Source organism: Bos indicus, chromosome 17 (genome assembly GCF_029378745.1).
Source record: "Bos indicus isolate NIAB-ARS_2022 breed Sahiwal x Tharparkar chromosome 17, NIAB-ARS_B.indTharparkar_mat_pri_1.0, whole genome shotgun sequence".
NCBI lineage: Eukaryota > Metazoa > Chordata > Mammalia > Artiodactyla > Bovidae > Bos > Bos indicus.
The window spans coordinates 65,928,507-65,948,950 of NC_091776.1; the positions used below are offsets into that span (position 1 = coordinate 65,928,507).

At 50.3% G+C, this 20,444-nt stretch overlaps 1 protein-coding gene across 3 annotated transcripts in view; it reads left to right on the plus strand.

Annotated features, from left to right (window-relative positions):
* The first annotated feature begins 6,784 nt into the window (after positions 1-6,784).
* SEZ6L (seizure related 6 homolog like) overlaps positions 6,785-20,444 on the plus strand; it is a 191,321-nt gene continuing 177,661 nt past the window's right edge. For all 3 annotated transcript variants that reach the window (XM_070769758.1, XM_070769759.1, XM_070769760.1), the window contains exon 1: positions 6,785-7,141. In XM_070769758.1, the coding sequence (XP_070625859.1) occupies positions 7,048-7,141 (94 nt within the window). In that variant the 5' untranslated portion in view covers positions 6,785-7,047. The remainder of the gene's footprint in view (positions 7,142-20,444) is intronic.

Consider the following 20,444-nt stretch of genomic DNA (forward strand, 5'->3'; position numbering starts at 1 on the left):
TCAACTCCAGAAAAATAAATGACCCAATCAAAAAATGGGCCAAAGAACTAAATAGACATTTCTCCAAAGAAGACATACAGATGGCTAACAAACACATGAAAAGATGCTCAACATCACTCATTATCAGAGAAATGCAAATCAAGACTACTACGAGGTACCATTTCACACCAGTCAGAATGGCTGCGATCCAAAAGTCTACAAATAATAAATGTTGGAGAGGGTGTGGAGGAAAGGGAACCCTCTTACACTGTTGGTGGGAATGCAAACTAGTACAGCCACTATGGAGAACAGTGTGGAGATTCCTTAAAAAAGTGGAAATAGAACTGCCTTATGATCCAGCAATCCCACTGCTGGGCATACACACTGAGGAAACCAGAAGGGAAAGAGACACGTGTACCCCAATGTTCATTGCAGCACTGTTTATAATAGCCAGGACATGGAAGCAACCTAGATGCCCATCAGCAGATGAATGGATAAGAAAGCTGTGGTACATATACACAATGGAGTATTACTCAGCCATTAAAAAGAATACATTTGAATCAGTTCTAATGAGGTGGATGAAACGAGCCTATTATACAGAGTGAAGTAAGCCAGAAGGAAAAACACCAATACAGTATATTAACGCATATATATGGAATTTAGAAAGATGATAACAATAACCCTGTGTACGAGACAGCAAAAGTGACGCTGATGTATGGAACAGTCTTATGGACTCTGTGGGAGAGGGAGAGGGTGGGAAGATTTGGGAGAATGGCATTGAAACATATAAAATATCATGTATGAAACGAGTTGCCCGTCCAGGTTCGATGCACGATACTGGATGCTTGGGGCTAGTGCACTGGGACGACCCAGAGGGATGGTAGGGGGAGGGAGGAGGGAGGAGGGTTCAGGATGGGGAGCACATGTATACCTGTGATGGATTCATTTTGATATTTGGCAAAACTAATACAATTATGTAAAGTTTAAAAATAAAATAAAATTTAAAAAAAAATAAAGTAACGTTGGTGGTACTGCACCATCCAGCAGAAAAATAAATAAATAAAATGAAAAAAGCAGCACTGCCTTGGTTAATTTCAAGTGAGACAAGTCACGTGGAACATGAATCAGATTGGCTAAGTCCCCGACGGGCTTGGGAGTCTTATTGATTCTAGACCCTTAACCCCAGCTGGACTTTCCTCTGGTTCTGGGCATACATAAATACATTTAATAAACCCTACTAGAGAAGAGCTTCTTATGGCATCTGGGCTGTCTTTTCACTTACAATCTGTATGAGAAAAAAAAAAGGTGTTAGTCGCTCAGTCATGTCTGACTCTGCGACCCCATGGACTGTAGCCCACCAGGCTCCTCTGTCCAAGGGATTCTCCAGGCAAGAATACTGGAGGGGATTGCTGCTTCCTTCTCCAGGGGGATCTTACTACAATTTGCATAATACATTATTATAATTCCTCCTGTTTCGTGAGCACCTGCGACAGCATGGGTACTTGATTCAGCACTGAACACAGATCCTGTCTCTTACCATTACAAAAGCCCTAGGAAGTCATTACTAATATCCCTCGCTTTCTACAGACAAGGAGCTTGAAGTTCAGAGGTGACACATAGAGGAGGGAATACCAACTCCCTCAGACTCAGGCATTACACATCAACTGATTCCAAGGGACAGAAGTGCTCCTAGGGCCACCATATATGAACGTCTTTAGAATAGTCCCCAGGTCTGTCCTCGTATGCAGATACAAGCTGTTCTTCACTGTCTGAAAAATGTTATGTGTCAAAATTCATAGCACCAGCAGAGCGTATAAATATCCATGGCATCTTTAACTGACTTTTTCCCTCACCTTTGCGACTCAAAAACCTAAACCCAGGAAAACCTCCCAGCTGGGTTTGTAGGAGCCGGACTGTGGGGGTCCCTTGAGATCCTGTTCGTCTGCCCCGCTCCTTCTGTCTCTTCCCTCTGTCTGACAGTGCTTTGGGTTCCCGTCTTGTCTGCCCAGACAAGCCTCTGGGAAACGCAAAGCCATCTTGCAGGCTCGCTTTGTATTCTGTAAACTTTCAGTTTGAAAACAAAGGCATTGTCTCGCGGTCGAATCTCTGCCGGGCAGCCGGCATTTCTCAAGAGCCAGGGCAAGAGACAGAGATGGAGCATTTCCGCGGAAACCAAAGAGGCACAGTTGCAGGGGTGCCTGCGTTGCAGTTGGTCACCGTTCCCTTGTTAGCATCTGACTAGTGACGTGACAGCCACGGGGCTCCCTGCATGGGGCTGCATAGCTTCAGCAGCCCGGGTTGAAAACACATGAGATGCTGGTTCGATGCTCTGCCTGCCCATCAGTGACCCAGGCTGGATTTGTCTCCTGGACTAGACTCTTGCTGGGAATTCTTTTTATTCTTTTTACTCACTCCATCTTTTTCAAGATGTCTCCTTCCTATCCTATTTTGACTCCAAAACAACAGATTTTTTTCTCTTTTTTTTTCCCCCAGTGATAAAGACTTTTCCAATACCAGATGTTCCTAGGGGAGAAACTGATGCTGGGTTTGGACGGGGCAGGACTGTGAATAAAAATGGACACTTCCTATATTGTATGTTGTCGGCGAGAGTAATTGCTGAGTATAGACTTCCTGTAGCACTCTGAGTCAATCCCCTGGTTAATTATGATCCCTGTAGACAGAAAAATGGCATCAGAGAATTATGACAATGCCTAGCATTTATTACAATGGCTAGCATGCATTACAACAGCCTCTTTCCATCTCAGAGCCTTGCACTTGCTGTGTCCTCTACTTAGAACGTGCTCTTTCCCAAATCTTCACTGGGTACCTTTCCCACAACATTCACTCCTCTGCTTAAACATCTCCTGATCCCTGGAAAGGAATGTGCTGTGCCTCCTTTACTCTCAACTCATGCTGTTTTCTCTTCCTCACAGAACTTAGACTTTCTGAAATTCTTATTAAGGTTTTACCGTCTATCCCTCACCTGACAAGATAAGCTCCAAAGATCAGGACTTCGTGCATCTGTGCATCCCCAGGGTCTAAGGGAGTATCTGGCACATAGGAGGTGCTCAAAAAATATTTGTTGAAATGATGGCTAGATGGATGGATAGAAGGACAGACGGATGAAGAGTTGACTACATACTATGTGCATTATCCTAAGGGCTTGATAATGATTATTTCATTTCATCTTAAATGGGAACCTTTTGTTGAAACAGTTTCAGAGAAGTTAAGACAGTTGTTCAAGGGCACACCGCTGTTAGGAGCTGAGAAATAATTCAAATTCAAGCTCAGGTCTGTCAGGTTTCAAAGCCCATTTTTAACCACTCTGCTTCCCCTGGTATAGAACGTTAACCTTGGAAAGAACCGGGGCACTCAGGTTGCCTGACGTCACAACTATCAGCCCTAGAGAGCAAGAGGTAGAGTCTGCTGTGGACGCATCGCCTTGCATAGCGTTTGGCAGCTACTGAACTGATGGGCTTCCCAGCTGGCGCTAGAGGTAAAGGACCCGCCTGCCAATGCAGGAGATGTAAGAGACATGGGTTCAATCCCTGAGTCGAGAAGATCCCCCGGAGGAGGGCACAGCAACCCACTCCAGTGTTCTTGCCTGGACAGAGGAGCCTGTCCATGGGCTGCAGTCCATGGGGTTGCAAAGAGTCGGACACGACTGAAGTGACTTAGCACAACCACTCAATAGATGGTAGATGCTCAAGAAATACTTGCAGATAGATGGGATAGAGAGATGGATGGGCTGGTGGGTAAGTGAGTGGATGAATAGATGGATGCATAGATGAACAGATAGGTGGGTGTGTGGATAAGGAAATGGAGTCCCAGAGAGGCTGGTGACTCACCTAAGATCACACAGTGTGTCAGCAGAAAAGAGACCAGAGCTGAAGACTCCTAGCCCAGGACTCTATGGCTCACAACACCAAACATTTGAGAATGACCTTGAGTGTTTCCCTTATGGTTTGTGCCAGTTTATGGTTCAAGGGATGCTCCCTGGAACCCTATTGAGATACATGCTCTTGTGTCCCCTCCTGTCACAGTGATGTTATTATCCATTTGTGTCAATTACCCCAGATGGCTAAGTGTCATTTTTATCCCCACTCTTCAGAAGAAGAAAGTAAGGCTCTGAGAGGTTAAATAACTTATGGCTAAGTGTCACTTTTATCCCCACTCTTCAGAAGAAGAAAGTAAGACTCAGAGAGGTTAAATAACTTGCCCTTCTTACCCAGCAGGAAGAGATGAGGCTAGAATCTAACACTTTGTTTCCACTGGACCAATTTTAGCTGCCTAAGAGCTGATTTATCAAGTGGCAACATATAAAGTAGCCAGCATTGTAAGCACATATCATCTGGTCTGCAGAAAATCTGGGATTCTTTCCCTCAGCAGCAGTGGGGAGTGGGGAGGTCCACCCTGACACCAGAATCCAGTCCAGAAGTGGCCTAGGGCAACAGAGCAGAAGCCTGGACAAAGGTAGACCAAGTACATGATATTGAGGAAGTCATTTCGCCTTCTTGAACCTCAGTTTCCTCATCTGTGAAACGGGTATTGAAATTGTGCTATGGAAGTTTTTCTTCTGCAAGTTACTCTGGTTCCTTGCAGAATTCTTTTCCTATCATGGTATTACTTCTTGGGGGTGGGGGTGGGGTTGATATTGCTGTTAGAAAATCCCCTTATAGTCCCACCATCACAATTTCAGATTACGGGGTCTTTGTCTCCTTCTCTCAGGACTTTGTAAATCCCCACCCATGTGTTTAATAAGTTAAAGAGTTTACGATGTCACTCCCACCACATAAAGCACCTGCATGCAAGCAATTGATCTTCTAGAGGCCCCATGACTTTACCAAAAGGAGTGTCTCTGATGGTGGACTTTTATTCACTATGGTCTCCTGGTAACAAGGAAGTGTTGAAGGGAATTCCCTGGTAGTCTAGAGGTTAGGATTCTGCGCTTCCACTTCAGGGGCCACAGGTTCAACCCCTGGTCAGGGAACTAAGATCCCACAGGCAGCATGGCTCGGGGAGGGGGTGGTAACATCCATGGACTCACAGCCATCAAATACCTGGCAAACAGCCTGTTGAGATGCAGTGGGTTCTGATCTCTGGACTCAGACTTGGCATTGAATCCTGGCCAAGTGACTTCAGCATAGATTGTGATGCGCTCTAGGGCTCAGGAATGTACCTGTCGGATTGATACAGTCACACCTCACTATTAGGATCATTATGAAATTATACCATTGTAACACCTGGCAAACAGGAGCTGCTTATAAACAGCAGTTTCCTTGCTTCCAGGTGTAGAGCTGGTCTGTCTCTTTGCTTTCCCCTCCCTTGCTTTCTCCCTTTTTGTCCATCTTCTGTCCTTACTTACGTTTCCACTCAACAAGCATTGTTGTGAGCCTGCTGTATGCTAGCGCTGTGTGGGTGCTGAGTGGTGGTGATGAGCAGGACAGGCAAGGTCACCCCTCCCAGAGCCCCCAGCCTAACCCAGCAAAGCAAGGGGCTGCTGCATCCTCCCCAGAGGAGAAATCAGCTCCTGGGCGCCGTGTGCTTCAGCCTCCCTCTTTTATCAAAACCACTTGGCTTTACTGCCAGGAACGGAAACTTCTTGCAGCCAAGGACTGGGTTTTATTGGGGGGTTCTCTACACACACACCCCCAGAACCTGATGGAGACCTGGACCGCTAGTGAGGACCCTGTACAAGAGGACCAAAGGCATGCATGACTCGGGAAGCTTTGGGTGGGGAGGGTATTTGGGAAACCTGGACCAGAGTGCTCCCCTCTCCCCTGCCGTCCTCCCCCACTCTTTCCTTACAGGGACTCCCAGCTCCTCCACTCTGCTGAAGACACATCCCTCCCCACGGCTGCCTGCAACCTTCTCTCCATCTGTCTCCCTCTGCCTGCTCAGGCTGCAACAGCGGCCACAGTGTGGCAAGGTGGATGGGGGGAGGGAAAGGGAGCGCCTCTAAACTGGGTGCAAGGCCCTGGGAACTGACTGGGGATCTGCAAAGGTGGTCTGCACAGTTTTCAGGAGTGGGTGCACGCCTGTGCCCCGCCTGGGTGCAGCTAAGCCTCTGCCCGTCTCCCTTCGTCACCTCAATTTGCGGAGAAAAGACAAGTTGTGAGAATCAGGGCTGGTCAGGAGCACAGGGATGAGGGAAGGCCTTGGACGCCAGCTTCGCGGGGAAGGGACTGAGCTGAGGAAGCCTCGGCGGCTTCGGAGCCCCCTTAGCGAGAGGAACCTGAGCGAGGTGCCTGGATGAGAGCGTGCATACATTGTAACTTGCAGTCCCAGCTTGGGCTTCCGAGGTGTGGGAAGCCCTCGGGTCGGGGATGCACGGTTTTGCGGTCCTTTGCACCGTGCCGGGAGATTGACAGCTCTCATCAGGTCCCCAGAGTCGGAGACTTTCTAGGTTATGGGGACTTCACTTTGGAAACACGCAGGGCGGTCAGGGAACAGAGCTGACTGGGGCCGAGAGAGCTGAAACTGGGATCTGTCCGAAAGAGTAAGCCATGGAAAAGACTCTAGGCTGCAGCGCAGGCTGAGGGTTGCGCTCAGCTCGGAGGCCTCCATCTCACCGTCTGGGAAATGGTCCGGACGCTCTTCAGCTTGGCCGTGCCCGCGGAGGGCTGCCGGAGCATCCAACGAGAGGAAACGCTCGGCCCCCAGGACGCCAGGGGAACCGGCGTCAAACTTTGCAGGGCCGACGGGCCGGCGGCCAGGGGAGGAGGCTGGCACCCGGGGCCCGCCCGCCCCCTCCCTTCCTGCCCGCGCTCGCTCGGCACCGAATCGGCCCCAGCCCCCTCCCTCCTCCCGCCCGCTCCTCGCTCGTTCGCTCGCTCGCTCGCCGGCTCCTCCTCACTCGCCCGCCCGCGCCCGGCGCAGCTCGGCCAGAGCGATCGCCGGGCTGAGCGCGCGTCCGCTCCGGGGGGCTCCGGCGGCTGCCCCGGCCCGCGGCCCCCTTCCCGCGGCTGCCGCCTCCTTCCCTTCCTCGCTCGCCCCCTCCCTCCTTCCCCGGCTCCCGCGCCGTCCGCCCGCCCCTCAGCCCGCGGCTCCGAGCGCCCCGCAGCCACGATGCCCGCGGCCCGGCCGGCAGCCGCGGGACCCGGCGGGATCGCGCTGCTCCTCGCCCTGCTCCTGGGCAGCCCCGCGGCGGCTCCAGCGGGAGGTAAGCGCCCGGAGGGGCGGGGCGGGGGAGGGGGCAAAGTTGCCGCGAGTACTGGGCGGCTGCGGGGTGGGGGGGCTCGTCCTGGCTGATCCGGAGGACTCGCCCCTCATCGGCTGGGCTGCGGAGCAGGGGGCGGCTGCCTACATTCGGGGCTGGGCACCGCGTCCCCTTGGGCCGTGTTGCTGGGAGTGTGGAGGCGGGGACGTGTCTGAAGGACTCGGGCGCTCTCCTGCCTCGGCCGCGGGCTCCCTGCCTGCCTCCCTGGCTCCGGGGCTCACTCCCCTTTGCAGTCCCAGAGAGTCTCCTTGGAGTGGGGTCGCCTTCAATCCCCCACATTCCCGGAGCTCACTGCAAACCGCACCCCCGGGGCCGGGTGCCAGATAATTCTCACCCTTTCGGGGAGAGGACGAGAAGGGGGTAGCTGACCTGCCGTGCAACTGAGGGATGGATTTAAACAGTGCGCCTGGGGGTCGTTCCCGGGCCGCGCCCTCCCACTGTGGGACCCCGTGCTTTCTTTCGGTTTAGGCTGCCCCCGGGGGCCTGGGTCCCTGGACCGATCCCAACCAAGTGTCTGGAAGCAGAACTTGGGTGTGGCCTTCGCCTGGAGGCCGGTGGAGGGGGGCTCCGGGCTCTCCGAACTTAGCGAGGGAGGGAGAGGAGATCTTAGATCACAGGCGGGAACCTGAGCGACTCCCCCACCCCCGTCCTTTTCTCCCTTTAACAGCCCGGCGTCTCTGAGCACTATTTTCAATTGGGGGTTGGGGGAGGGGGAGGGCTTTCTAGTTTCACCCAGCACGTGCTTGCAGGTTGGAAAGGGGAGAATGGTCGCTCCTCCTTCCCAGACCTGGAGCCGCAGCCTCTCCTCCACCCGGCTGAGCGCCCACTGGGAAAGTTGTAGCGGATGGTTGGGGAGGGGGAGCTGAGATAGAGGCGAGTACAGCGCCTAACTCATTCAAAGCTAACCCCAGGAGCGTTCGCGGGTTTGATCAGGCCACTTGGTGACCCCAGAGGGGAGGGGAGCCTTGGTAGAACTCCCCTCTTGAAAGGTCCAACTCCCCCGTTCCCAGTAACTCGGGCGGGAAAGAGCAGGCAGTCTGCAGGGTCTGCCCAGGCTGAAGACAAGCCGGATGGCGCACACTCTGTCCATCTCGATCCCCTTGTCTGGTTTGGGCCGTCTAGAACCTGAACCAGGGGGCAGACGCTGCCCTTTCTCCCTGGGGCGTTCTGAACACCCCGGGCGCACACACCTGGTTTCAGCACCAAAGGCCGTGGACAGCTCTGCGCTCCTGGGCACTGTTTCTGGGTCTTCTCCTCTTCAACTCTTCCCCACAGCCTGGAGTGCCCTCCTCAGCATAAATCAGGCATTTTACCCCCACCCCCTCCTCTGTAAACGTGGAGCCCAGAGCACAGAGCGAAGGAAATAATTCATCACCTTTTGTTTAACAAAGCATATCATTAAAGAACCCCCCTTTTATGAGGCAGTAATATTCACAATTTACACCAGTTCTGGACAGTTTCTTTGGGAAGGATGGGGGGAAGAGAACTGGCTTAAATAAATCGTTTCCACCACCTCATGCCCTTCCTTAATTAGCTGTCTTTTCCAACAATGGCTTGGTGGCCTTGAACGGAGTCCAGATCTCTCTCTCTCCCTCATCCCCCTTTTTGAATCTGTGTTGTGACTAACACACACACAAAAAAGAATGGGAAGCTTGCTGGCTGGCTTTTCTAAAGTCATTCTACCTCTGAGGACGCACTCTAAAACATATCCCCCTCCAGGAAAAAAAAAAAAAAAAGTCTTAATGGTACATATTGAATCGTCATCCAAGGCAAGGATTTTATATCCTGCCTCCTCCCCTGGCTTCACTCACAAAATGTGTGTGCGTGTTTTAATTTTTAAGACATTTTATATTATTTTTCCAACTGCTCGACTCTATAGCTAGCCAGCATATATTTTTCATTAACTTCAGGTCATTGCCAAATTAAAGTCAACCGGTGTACTACTTCAGAAGGCTCATTAATAACAGTGTGGTTCTGACTCTAAGACTCTGAGTCATAAGAAGGGAGGGAGGGTAGCCAGTTAGAATTTGGAAGCAACTGACCTCCCCCAATACATTCTGTTTTTAACGTGGAGCCCAACTTCCACTAATGTCAGCTGGAGAACCATTCATCTAACTCGGGGTTGCAAGCCAGTCCTTCTGTTTTTTGTGCAGTGAGGAGATTTGTAAATACAGTACTTGAAAGAAACTTGTTGCTAAATTCTTATGCGGGTCACGTGATTCTCTGGGCCATTTTGCTGTGAGGCATGAATAAGTATAAAGTGTAACTTGTTTTTGAAGAGGCTTCTTATTGTCTAAGATATGCACATGGGGAATAATTGTAACTACGTGCTAAGACTGCAGAGCTGAGTGTAATTTCTTTTCATTTTCCTTGAATTAATAATGTAAATTCTGTATTACTTAGTAAGACTCAAAATTGCTGCTTCCTCCAGTCTCTAATGTACACCGTTGTTAGATTCACTTAAAGACTATTTTCATTATGGAATGGCTTTTCTCTTTTTTTGGCCTGTGGAGTGTGAACGGCCCCTTCCTGGGGCCACCTCCTCAAAGCCTGACGATTCTTGTGTTCGTATGGCTCAGCTGGATGTTAGGAAAATAATGTTACATTCCTCTCTTTCCTCCTCCAGAGCAAAGGGATTTTTCCTGATCAGAATGGCTTGTTTTCTAGTTTTGCTCACAAGTTCATTCCTGTTACTCAAAAAGTGATTCCAAAGGGCTCAATTTATTGGTCCACATGTTTGGTCCACAATTTCTGCGACATGCTATTGGCACAGACTTCCACTAGGGGCGCTCAAAGCTACAGTTGGTGATTGAGGGCAGACGAGGCGAATTCTGACCTTTGGAACCACCAAGCGTGTGCAGTGCCAAAGGTCAGTAGAATGGAGCTCTCCTGTTTCCATGAGAGAAATTATTTGATGGCACTTGACATATGCAGTGAATAAAGAGGAAAGAAAGGTGAAAATAAGGAGAGAGAATGCTCCAAGGAAGGCATCGTTAGAATACAGAGTCCAGTTGCCTTTTTTATATGAGTTTGTGGTTTCCTTCATGGAGCTAAGTTGCAAAAACATCGAAGAGGCCACAGCATGGTGCCTCTGAGGAGTCTGACTGGATTGGACCCTGCAATTAGATTTAAACAGTTCTGGAAAAGAAGTACATGGCTTTGCGGTCGGAGTGGCCTGGGTCAGGTCCAGCTTCGTTGCTCATGTGCTGTCTTCAATGGTGAAGGGTGCCCCCGCTCCGCCACCTGTGGGGTGGGGGTGGCATGGGGATTAATGTTCCCAGACTAGAAGGACGGTTGCTGTGACTTCATAACACGTATGCCTGTAAAGCTCCTGGCACACAGTAGGTACTCAAGTAATGCTTACTCTCTTTTCTTCCCTCCTTTCCAAAGACCACGCTGCCACTCCAAAGCAGATCCTTGAGGCTGGTGTGAAGGAAACGTTGACATAAACACCCGCATAATTTAGTCCCAAGTAGATGGTTGGAGGTAGGGTAAGGAGTAGCCCCAGGTGAGAAATTTTCATCACATGGTGCAGACTTTTCAAACTCTCTTCCTATAACTCTCTGAACCTCAATATTACCACCAAGAAGCAGAGTTCATTATACCAAAGATATAGGATGGCAGAAGAGTGGTTGGAAAGAAGACCTAAGGAGAGAGTCTTCTGGAAAATCCAGTTATCCGTCCATTCATTCAACATCTACTAAGCACTTTCTACATGGGCTTCCCAGGTGGCTCAGTGGTAAAGAAGCCACCTGCCAGTGCAGGAGACACGGGTTGGATCCTTGGGTCAGGAAGATCCCCTGGAGAAGGAAATGGCAACGCACACCAGTATCCTTGCCTGAAAAATTCCATGGACAGAGGAGCCTAGCGGGCTACCGCCTATGTGGTCACAGTCAGGCACGACTGAGCGACTGAGCCACAGATATAGGAGCACTCTCGGCATGTAGCAGGCCCTGCGTGGGGTGCCGGAGACATGGAATGATGGGATGAGGCCGCTATCCGGGTAATGGTAGCCTAGCAAGAAAGACCTGCAGGTAAATCACCAGCGTCCTAGCCACATGATGTGCGCTTGGGAGTCAAGGGTGGGGGGTAAATCTGAGTGCAGAGATATCACAGGTGGGCATGTTTCATTCTGGCCAGAGGCAGCTGGTGAGGTCTTCCCTGAGCTGGCAGGATCTGAGCTGGTCCAAGTATCAGCAGCCGCATGGGAGATTTCTACGATGGGGCAGTGACGATCCTGAGGAAGGCTTCGCTTTCGGAACACGTCACACACCTGTGGAATCAGGGAAAACAGGAGTGAGCGGGTGGGGTAGGGAGGCAGACACGCACACACGCTCACACGTGAGAAGCCCAGAAAGATCCTGGGACCTGCCCACCCTCCTTGCACTCCCTTAGACTCCACTGCCGAGGGGCTGAGAGCTGGAACAAAAGGCCACAAGCCACAGTGTCTGCTGTTGTCCACTAGAGGCTGTGATGACATCGAGGGACTCCTCTCCGAAGACAGCCAGGCCCAGACGCTGAGTACAGGCAACAGCGCACAGCCCTGGGTAAACACTGCTTCCGGGGGGAACTTGCATATTCACATAATCCTCTGGTTACTGTCCTTCCCAAGCCCTTTGGTGGTGACGGTGGGGGTCGGGAGAGGACTGGCTGCCTTTAGGAGAGGCTCAAAGGCTGACGTGTCGGGGTGAAGTCAATGGACCAGAGTGACGTAATTGACTGGGTCTGTGTCAGTGAGGAACACAGCATTTAAGGAGTGTTGATTTCCTTCCGAGCCTGGTGATAACTGGTTTGTGGAGGTTTGTTCCGAGCATACTCACAACAGCCCCAAGAGATAGATGCCGTCATTATCCTTACTTCCTGACCAAGGAGAGAGAGGCACAGAGAGGTTAAGCAATGAGTCAAAAGTCACAAAGCCAAGAAGTGGTTGTAATCTGGCGTCAGACCCAAGCCTGAGCCAGAAGCCTTTAGAACCCCGTCCCCCACGACTGCCTCTTGCTGCCGTTCCCCCAGCTAACGTGCTGGTTCTGTGGACTCCTGGGAGAGGCTGATACATACTTTTCAGGTGTGTGTGGGGGGGGTGTCTGTCCTCTGGCTACACAATTTCTGGCATGTTGTAAGCACAGGAGTAAAACTGGTCAAATTGAAGTGAGTGGTAAAGTGAAGGAGGCTGCAATGAATGTGTAGGCAATTAATTCACTGCCTTTATATCTAATGAGTACTTGACATATGTTCGGCCCTTACATGGGTTATTTTATTTAATCATCACCGTTTCTCTGCACTGTGTAGATGAGGAAACCAAAGCTTAGAGAAGCTGCGATCTGTTCTGGAAGCTCACAGTTGTCAGCTAGAAGGTGCAGACATAGGATTTGTTGTGGTGTAGAGTTCCTTTCTTTTTTTCTGCCTGTGCCATGAAGCATGTGGGATCTTAGTTCCCTGACCAGGGATCGAACCCATGCCCCCTGAGGTGGAAGCATGGAGTCTCGAACACTGGACCACGAAGGAAGTCCTAGAGGTACCCAACTGCTGAGTTTGTGGGCTTGACTGCAGGGCATAGCACCTTCCAAGCTAGGTCCTGCTATATTTCCAAGTGAAATGTGTACAGATTCCTTCACCATCAGTGTGCAGCCAGGCTGCATGGACCCAACCTCCACCTCACCCAACTTCAAAGACTGACATGACAGAAGCCAAAATCAACTAGAGCTTTCTCGAGCACTTAACAGTTCTTAAAAAAAAAAAAAAAAAGCATAAGGGTTATTCGTTCCCAGGAAGGGGAAGGAGACTTCATGAAAGAAGCTGAGTGATACGGCTGGTTCATTGGTTGCTTTTGAAATTTTGGCTGTTTGTATTTTCTCATGTTCATAGGCCACTCAATCAGTCATGGACAACTCACAGTGTAGAAGACTGGTTTCTGTAAGCCCCTGAGTTCAGGACCTGGGCTCAGGCATCTCCTGGCTGTGAGCCTCAATTTTCCCATCTGTAAAATGGATCACTACCCCATATACAACGCTGTCCTCAAGGGGCTGGATGAGACACGGGAGGCAAGATGCTTCATGCATGCCAGAAAAGCAAAGCTTCAGTGAGGTGGGTGCTGGCACGAAAGACTCCAAACACCCCCGTGTGTTTCTTCCTGGGCTTTTTATAAGAGAATTACTAACTACAACATTTTTGTTTGCCACTGAGTGTGGGCAGCTCTGTGCCAGAGGATCATCCGTGTCCTTACTCTTTATTCACTCAGTTGATCCTCTCCCAACCTTATCAGATGGTATTGCTAACTAGATGTTACCGACGAGGAAACTGATTCTTAGAAAGGTACAGGTGTCATGGCAACGATGATGGAGCTGCTCAAGGTGTCATGCAAATGAGTGATACGGTCAGGATTCAAACCCAAGACTGGTTGATTCTGAAGCACGAGTTTGTTCTAAATACTAGGGTGCTAGCGTATAGGTATCCCATAGCAATGGCTACATCAAGAGCTGATGCAAACCCAGAAATCAAGGCAGCTTGGCCTCCAGGAGGAGAGATGTTTTCTAACCCAGGGGCGGGTGCCAGGTGTTTCACAGCAGATCACAGAGAGGAGAAACAGTCCATCCTAACCTTCTCTGCCCACTCTGATGGCTTCTAGGTAAAGCCACCCTTCATTTTTCCCTCATGCTTTTCCTCAACCTGTGCTGTCATCCTAGGCATTTGGAGGAGTTCAGAGAGGACCAGATTAAATCCCCAGCTGGCTGATTTAGCGGCATGATCTAAGCTATTTGCTTTAGTGTTCTGAAACTACTCTGGCCTGATTCATAGAATGGGAGGATCATGTCTCCCTTGCAAGATGGTTAAGAATACACATATGTAGATATGTGTATTGAGCAAGCACTCAATAAAAAGTTGCCATTACTGCTAGTATTGTTCACTTGGTGAACTTCTATTCATCCTTCAAAACCCAGTCCCTAATTATCTTTTTCTATAAGACCATCCCTTGTCTCTCTCCTCTTTACACCAGTTATGAATGATCTTCTGTCTCCCCCACCAACATATTCTGTTCCCTTATTCCTGGTAACTCATGCTCCAATGAGTCACCAATTTACACACCTCCTTCCCACTAGACAATAACCTTTTCAAACACCTGAGCTGAATCATACTCATCCATATCTCTCTTGAAGTGGAAGTGTGTCACTCAATCATGCCCAATTCTCTGTGACCCCATGTACTGTGGCCCACCAGGCTCCTCTCTCCATGGAATTCTTCAAGCAAGAATACTGGAGTTGGGTGGCCATCGCCTTCTACAGAGGATCTTCCTGACCAAGGATTGACACTGGGTCTCCTGCATTGCAGGCAGATTCTTTACTGTCTGAGCCACTTTTCAAAAACCTCAGCTGAATCTCTCATAGTCTGCATCTAACCCAGTGTAAGTGCAAACACATTTACTCTGTTAAATTACCTTTCATCTTAATCTTAGTGATGAGGTGGTAGAATCTTGAGATCTGAATTTAACTCCCGACTCGTTCTCCTACATCTGTGTGGTCTTTGGCAGCAAAGACTTGGTTCCTCCCCTGAAAAATGAGGCTGATAATAGTGTCTACCTCATAGGATTGCCATGAGGAAAATCAATGAGATAATAGATGTGAACTCACTGAAGAATTCTACAAAGAGGAAAAGGGGGGAAGAAAAATTAGAAGATGAGGATGGAGAGAAATTGTGTAAAGAGGAGAAAATAACCTTTGCGCAGACACAGGGCCACGAGATGGGCCACTCATTGAACGCTTGCTGAGGGCACCTTTCTTTCCAAAGGGAATATCGGATGCAATGATTAACCCCTTGCCTTAGCTCATTTCATGTTAGGAACTTCCTGGACACCACAAGGGCTGTTATAGAATCTGCCTTCTCTAGTATCTTTCAGCTGTGAAAACAGCAAATGCCTGGCTGAAAACAGAAAAAGTAGCAAAGTGAATGAAAACCCAGACTCCAGAGTCAGAACAACCTGGGTTTGACTCTGTTGCTTTCCATTAGATATGTGACCTTGAACAAACTGCTCTGTCACTCTGAGCCAGCACCGAGCCTTTACTGGGGGTGACGGTCTATTCTCCGCCTGCTTCTCGAGGATCGGGGCGGGGGTGGAGTGGGGCTTGGTACAGAGATGCTCTGCAAAAGAAGTTAATAAGCTACGCTTCCTGGGGTCTGTGATATTCTTCAGATCGAAGCAGTTCTTCAAGCTCCCCCACCTGCCTTAATCCTCTTCCTGATGTTTTCATTTTACTGAGGAAAGAGACTCAAAGACAAAAAGGGCCTGACTTACGCAAGGTCCCACTGCAAGTGAGTGGCGGGGCTGGAGCTGGAACCTCTGACTCCTTTCTTCTCACTCCCATTCTTTTTTATTTTTTAATTATTTGTGTTTGGCTGTGCTGGGTCTTCGCTGCTGTGCAGACTTCCCCTCGTTGCGGCGAGCAGGGGCTGCTCTCTAGTTGCAGCGTGTGGGCTTCTCGTTGTGGTGGCTTCTCTTGCTGTGGACACAGGCTCTAGAGCACGCCAGGCTTCAGCAGTTACAGCTCCCAGGCTCCGAGGACAGGCTCACTAGCTGTGGCACACAGGTTTAGTTGGGCTTCCCTTGTGGCTCAGCTGGTAAAGAACCCATTGGTAAAGAATCCGCCTGCAATGTGGGAGACCTGAGTTCGATCCCTGGGTTGTGAAGATCCCCTGGAGAAGGGAAAGGCTACCCGCTCCAGAATTCTGGCCTGGAGAACTCCATGGACTGTACAGTTCATGGGTCACAAAGAGTCAAGTACGACCGGACAACTTGCACACCACGGGTTTAGTTTCTTTGCATCATGTAGGATCTTCTCAGACCAGGGACTGAACCGTGTCTCCTGCATTGGCGGGCAGACTCTTTACCACTGAGTCATCAGGGAAGCCCCTTACTCCCATTCTAAACTGACTCTCTCCCTTTTTTAAGAACCACAGAATCCCAGCTCTTCTCAAGTGTATGTTCTGAGACCCAGAGAGATGAGGCTATGAAAGCATGTGTCTGGTAAAACAGTAGCCTCCGTTACTCACATTGGATATTTATCTTATGTGGCCATGGCAGAATGACTGCATGAACGGAGCTTCAGCAGAAGCTGAAATCAAACTGTAGCTTCCTCCTCCTCTGCTGACTTGGCACCTGAATCTTGAGGCACCAGTGAACCAGCTTGCACCTGGGAAGGGGGCCATCCAAGCAGATGGCTCCAGTCAAGCGAGCAGGAGCAAGCCAGGGCAGCCAGAGACGCGGGTCCCAGGCCAGGTGCCCCTCCTGGGCTTCCTCGCTCTCACCACGGGTTGTAGAGACTGGCTGGTTGAGGAACCCAGCAGGGCTGTGGGGTGGAGAGAGCCAGGGAGGGGCCACAGGAGGCAGAACTGATGTGGTCAGGGCCAGCCTTGGGCAACTGGGATCCCAGAGATGATCCAGGGGCTGGAGATGAGAGCTAGGAGGGCAGATGCAGTGTAATACATGGGAGCTGGAGCTTGTGACAAGTTGTAGAGGCAAGAAGAATGGGTTTGAGCTCTTGGGTGACAGTTTCCTTGTCTGGTCTCACCCATTCCTAGCTTGGGGGTAGGCACGTGCCAAAGCTTAGCTGGTAAATCAGTGAGTTCAGCTGAAACGAGGCACTGGCCCAAGATCAAGAGCCCCACTGGGCAAGGCAGTGAAGTGAAATAGCACAGGCTCTGCAGTCAGGTATCCCTTCCCACCTGCGTGGTCTCAGACAAGCCGCCTCGCTCTGAAATGACGGTGATGCCTTCTTGCCGCTGTTGCTCTGAGCTGATTCTCAAATTCCCAGATCCGGGCTGGCTTCCAGGAGAGGAACCACAACTTCTTTGGGCTGTAAAGATCAAAGACTTGTTCAGGATAGTTTGAGAACAAGAAGACTTGCTCAAAAGATACCTCAGATAATGGACCAGGGATGCTCCAGGGCCTGGCTCCCCTGTCCGTTTCTCTTTCACGGCATCTGCCGTTCTCTGTACATCTATTGCCCCTCCACTGCCTGTGTCCCCTTCTGCTCACACGCTGTCCAGTTCCCTCATCACCTCCACTGACACGCGGACCATCGTGGCTTCACAGTGGAAACATCTAAGCAGACGGCTGGAGTCAGGCAAGCAAGAGCTAGCCAGGGAGGCTCAGAGATGCAGGTCCCAGGCCAGGTGCAACTCTGGGCTTTCTGTCTCTCACCACGGGTTGTAGAGGCTGGCTGATTGAGCAACCCAGCAGGGGTGGGGCCTGGGGTGGAGAGAGTCAGGGAAGGGTCACAGGAGGCATAGCTGATGTGGTCAGGGCCGGCTTTGGGCGAGTAAGACCCCAGGGATCATCCCTGGGGCTGGAGGTGAGATTGTGGTGGGCGGATACAGCAGCTCATGCCCACCTTTCTTCCAGCTCATACTCTACAGATGCATTGCCTCCTGTGGAGGCCATTAGTCATGTGTGGCTATCTAATTTTAGATTTGAATTCATTAAAATAAATCAAATTAGAATGTGACTGTCTCAGTCCTGGTAGCCACATCTCAGGCACTCAGTAGCCATGCGTGGCCAGTGGCTGCCCTTATTGGATGGCATGGAGAGAGAATGTTTCCATCTTGACCGAAAGCTCTGGTGGACGGTACTGGGTCCTGGCAGTGTAGACATACCGCTAGCACCCAGCTTCTTCGTGTTTCCCGGTTCAGGTTCTTAAGAGGAACGTGGCTTGTCCTGCTCAGGCAGTAGGTTTGGCTGTGTGTGTTTGATCCAGTCGTGCGCGCTGGGGTGATAAGCTTGCATGAGGCATAACCCTGAGCCATTCAGGTCTTCACTTGGGGTTGAGTAATCGCCGCTAATGACATTTCACACACTTGCTCCGCTGGCCTCAACTGCTGCTTCTTCAGCCCTTCTAATTGCGAAGATGTGGCTCTGGAACTCGTTTGCCGCACATCCATATTCATCAAGCGGAGGCCTCACTGACAAACACATTCCAGAGAGCTCGAGAGAATCAGTGTGTCCTGAGCGTCTGTGGTTTGTCTGCGCCCCCTCACTGGACAGTGAGGCCCTGGGGGCCAGGGGTTCTCTCTCTATTCTCAGATGTTCTGGTGAGCAGAGGAGTGAGAGGAAGATAGGAGGGGAGAAAGGAAGGAAAAAACGAAGAAAGAGAGAAAGAAAGGCATTCTTCGGCCATGAATGGCTCAAATTTGGGGAGCACAAGGAAGGGCATTTGTAGGAAATGCACAATCTTCACATTTGGGTAAACTTAGGAAAGAATGATCTAAGTCAATGAGATGGATTCTCACAAATGGGTATATTGGTAGCTCAGAGGGTAAAGAATCCACCTGCAATGCAGGACACTCGGGTTTGATCCCTGGATCAGGAAGATCACCTGGAGAAGGAAATGGCAACCCACTCTAGTATTCTCGCCTGGAGCACCCCATGGGCAGAGGAGCCTGGTGGGCTACAGACCACGGGGTCGCAAGGAGTGTTCACGACCGAGTGACCAACACTTTCACTTTCAGGTATTTAACGTGACCCTCATTCTCTTTGGAAATCAGACTAAGGTAGCAAGTGAAGAGAAGCTTCGAGATCGGGTCCCAGGAGCCCTGCCCGTTCCCGTGAAAGGCCATCTCCGGAATGACAACCGGGCCTTCAGAAGCACAGCAATGTCGGAGGCCAGTGGGGAAACAGGATGTGGTTCTAAGCGTGGTTTCAGTAACACAGCTATTGTAGGTTGGTTCTCTCCAAAGCTTTAACATTACGGAAATGGGGAGGAAGAGCTTAAAAGAACTGTTTTCAGGGGGAACTTTCTGAGACTGGTGAGCTCAGCCCCGTGTTAGGCCTGGACGTGGACCCCGGCTCTGCCATTTATGTGTCATCATGGGATGCTGGAGGGAGTGCTCTCATCAACTTAAGCTTCGGTTTCCATCTGTCGAACGCGAACATGGTGCTTCCTCTGCCTCCCTCCACAGGGTGGATTGTGAGAATGCAATGCAGAGGACCGCTTACCTGCACAACTGCAGGAGGAGCTAGTCACACTGCAGTGTATGTGAAACCTCCCCTGAAGTTAAGCAGTGCACGACCTATGCAACTGTACACGGCAGCCTTGGAAGTGGACGTGCACCCCCAAACGATAAAGCGATTTGCCCAGGGAGAGGACCAGTGCGCCTCCTACTCCTCGTTCCCTGGACCGCTGATCAGGCCTGCACCTCCGTGCCCCACTTTAAAGCAGGTTTACCAAGTTGTAAAGCTAACTGGGGGCCAGCCACCTTGGAAATGAATGCAAAATATGTGGAATCAGGCCTCATTTTCCAGGGCTTTGGAAGGGAAATTTGCCTAATTTATGGCATAAATAAAAGATGATGTGCTGGAGCTAATTTGCATACTTTCACTTGCGTTGGAGTTAGAAATAACTTTTTGTTGTGGTTGTTTTTTCAAAAAAGCCTCAGGCCTCTCCCGTTCAGCCAGTTTTGTAAGTTCAGGCAAGTAATTTAACTTCTCTAGGTCTGTTTCCTCAACTGTGAAGTGAGCATGGCAGGAGGACCCATATCATAGGATTGTAGTGAGGAGCCAAGAGTTAATTCTGAATAACTTGTAGAATAACTGAATAACTTGGCTCCCATGGTAGGAGCTGAGTAATGTAGGAACATGTATAATATATATAACATGCTGCTGCTGCTAAGTCGCTTCAGTCGTGTCCGACTCTGTGCGACCCCACAGACGGCAGCCTTCCAGGCTCCCCCGTCCCTGGGATTCTCCAGGCAAGAACACTGGAGTGGGTTGCCATTTCCTTCTCCAATGCATGAAAGTGAAAAGTGAAAGTGAAGTCGCTCAGTCGTGTCCGACCCTCAGCGACCCCATGGACTTCAGCCTACCAGGCTCCTCCATCCATGGGATTTTCCAGGCAAGAGTACTGGAGTGGGGTGCCATTGCCTTCTCCAATATGTAACATATATCATCCTTATTAATTAAACATGTGTCTAGACCTACATTGCAGGTGTGCTGAGTTGCTTCAGCCGTGTCTCACTCTTTGTGACCCCATGGACTCTAGCCCACCAGGCTCCTCTGTCCATGGGATTCTCCAGGCAAGAATACTAGAGTGGGTTGCCATGCCCTCCTCCGGGGGATCTTCCTGATTCAGGGATCAAACCAGCATCTCTTACATCTCCTGCATTAGACCTACAGTTGATATCACAGAAAAGTCAAAAGGATGCACTATAGTGTGTACCCACAGGGAGTGATTCCGAGCTCAGGACCTAGACTTGTGTCAGG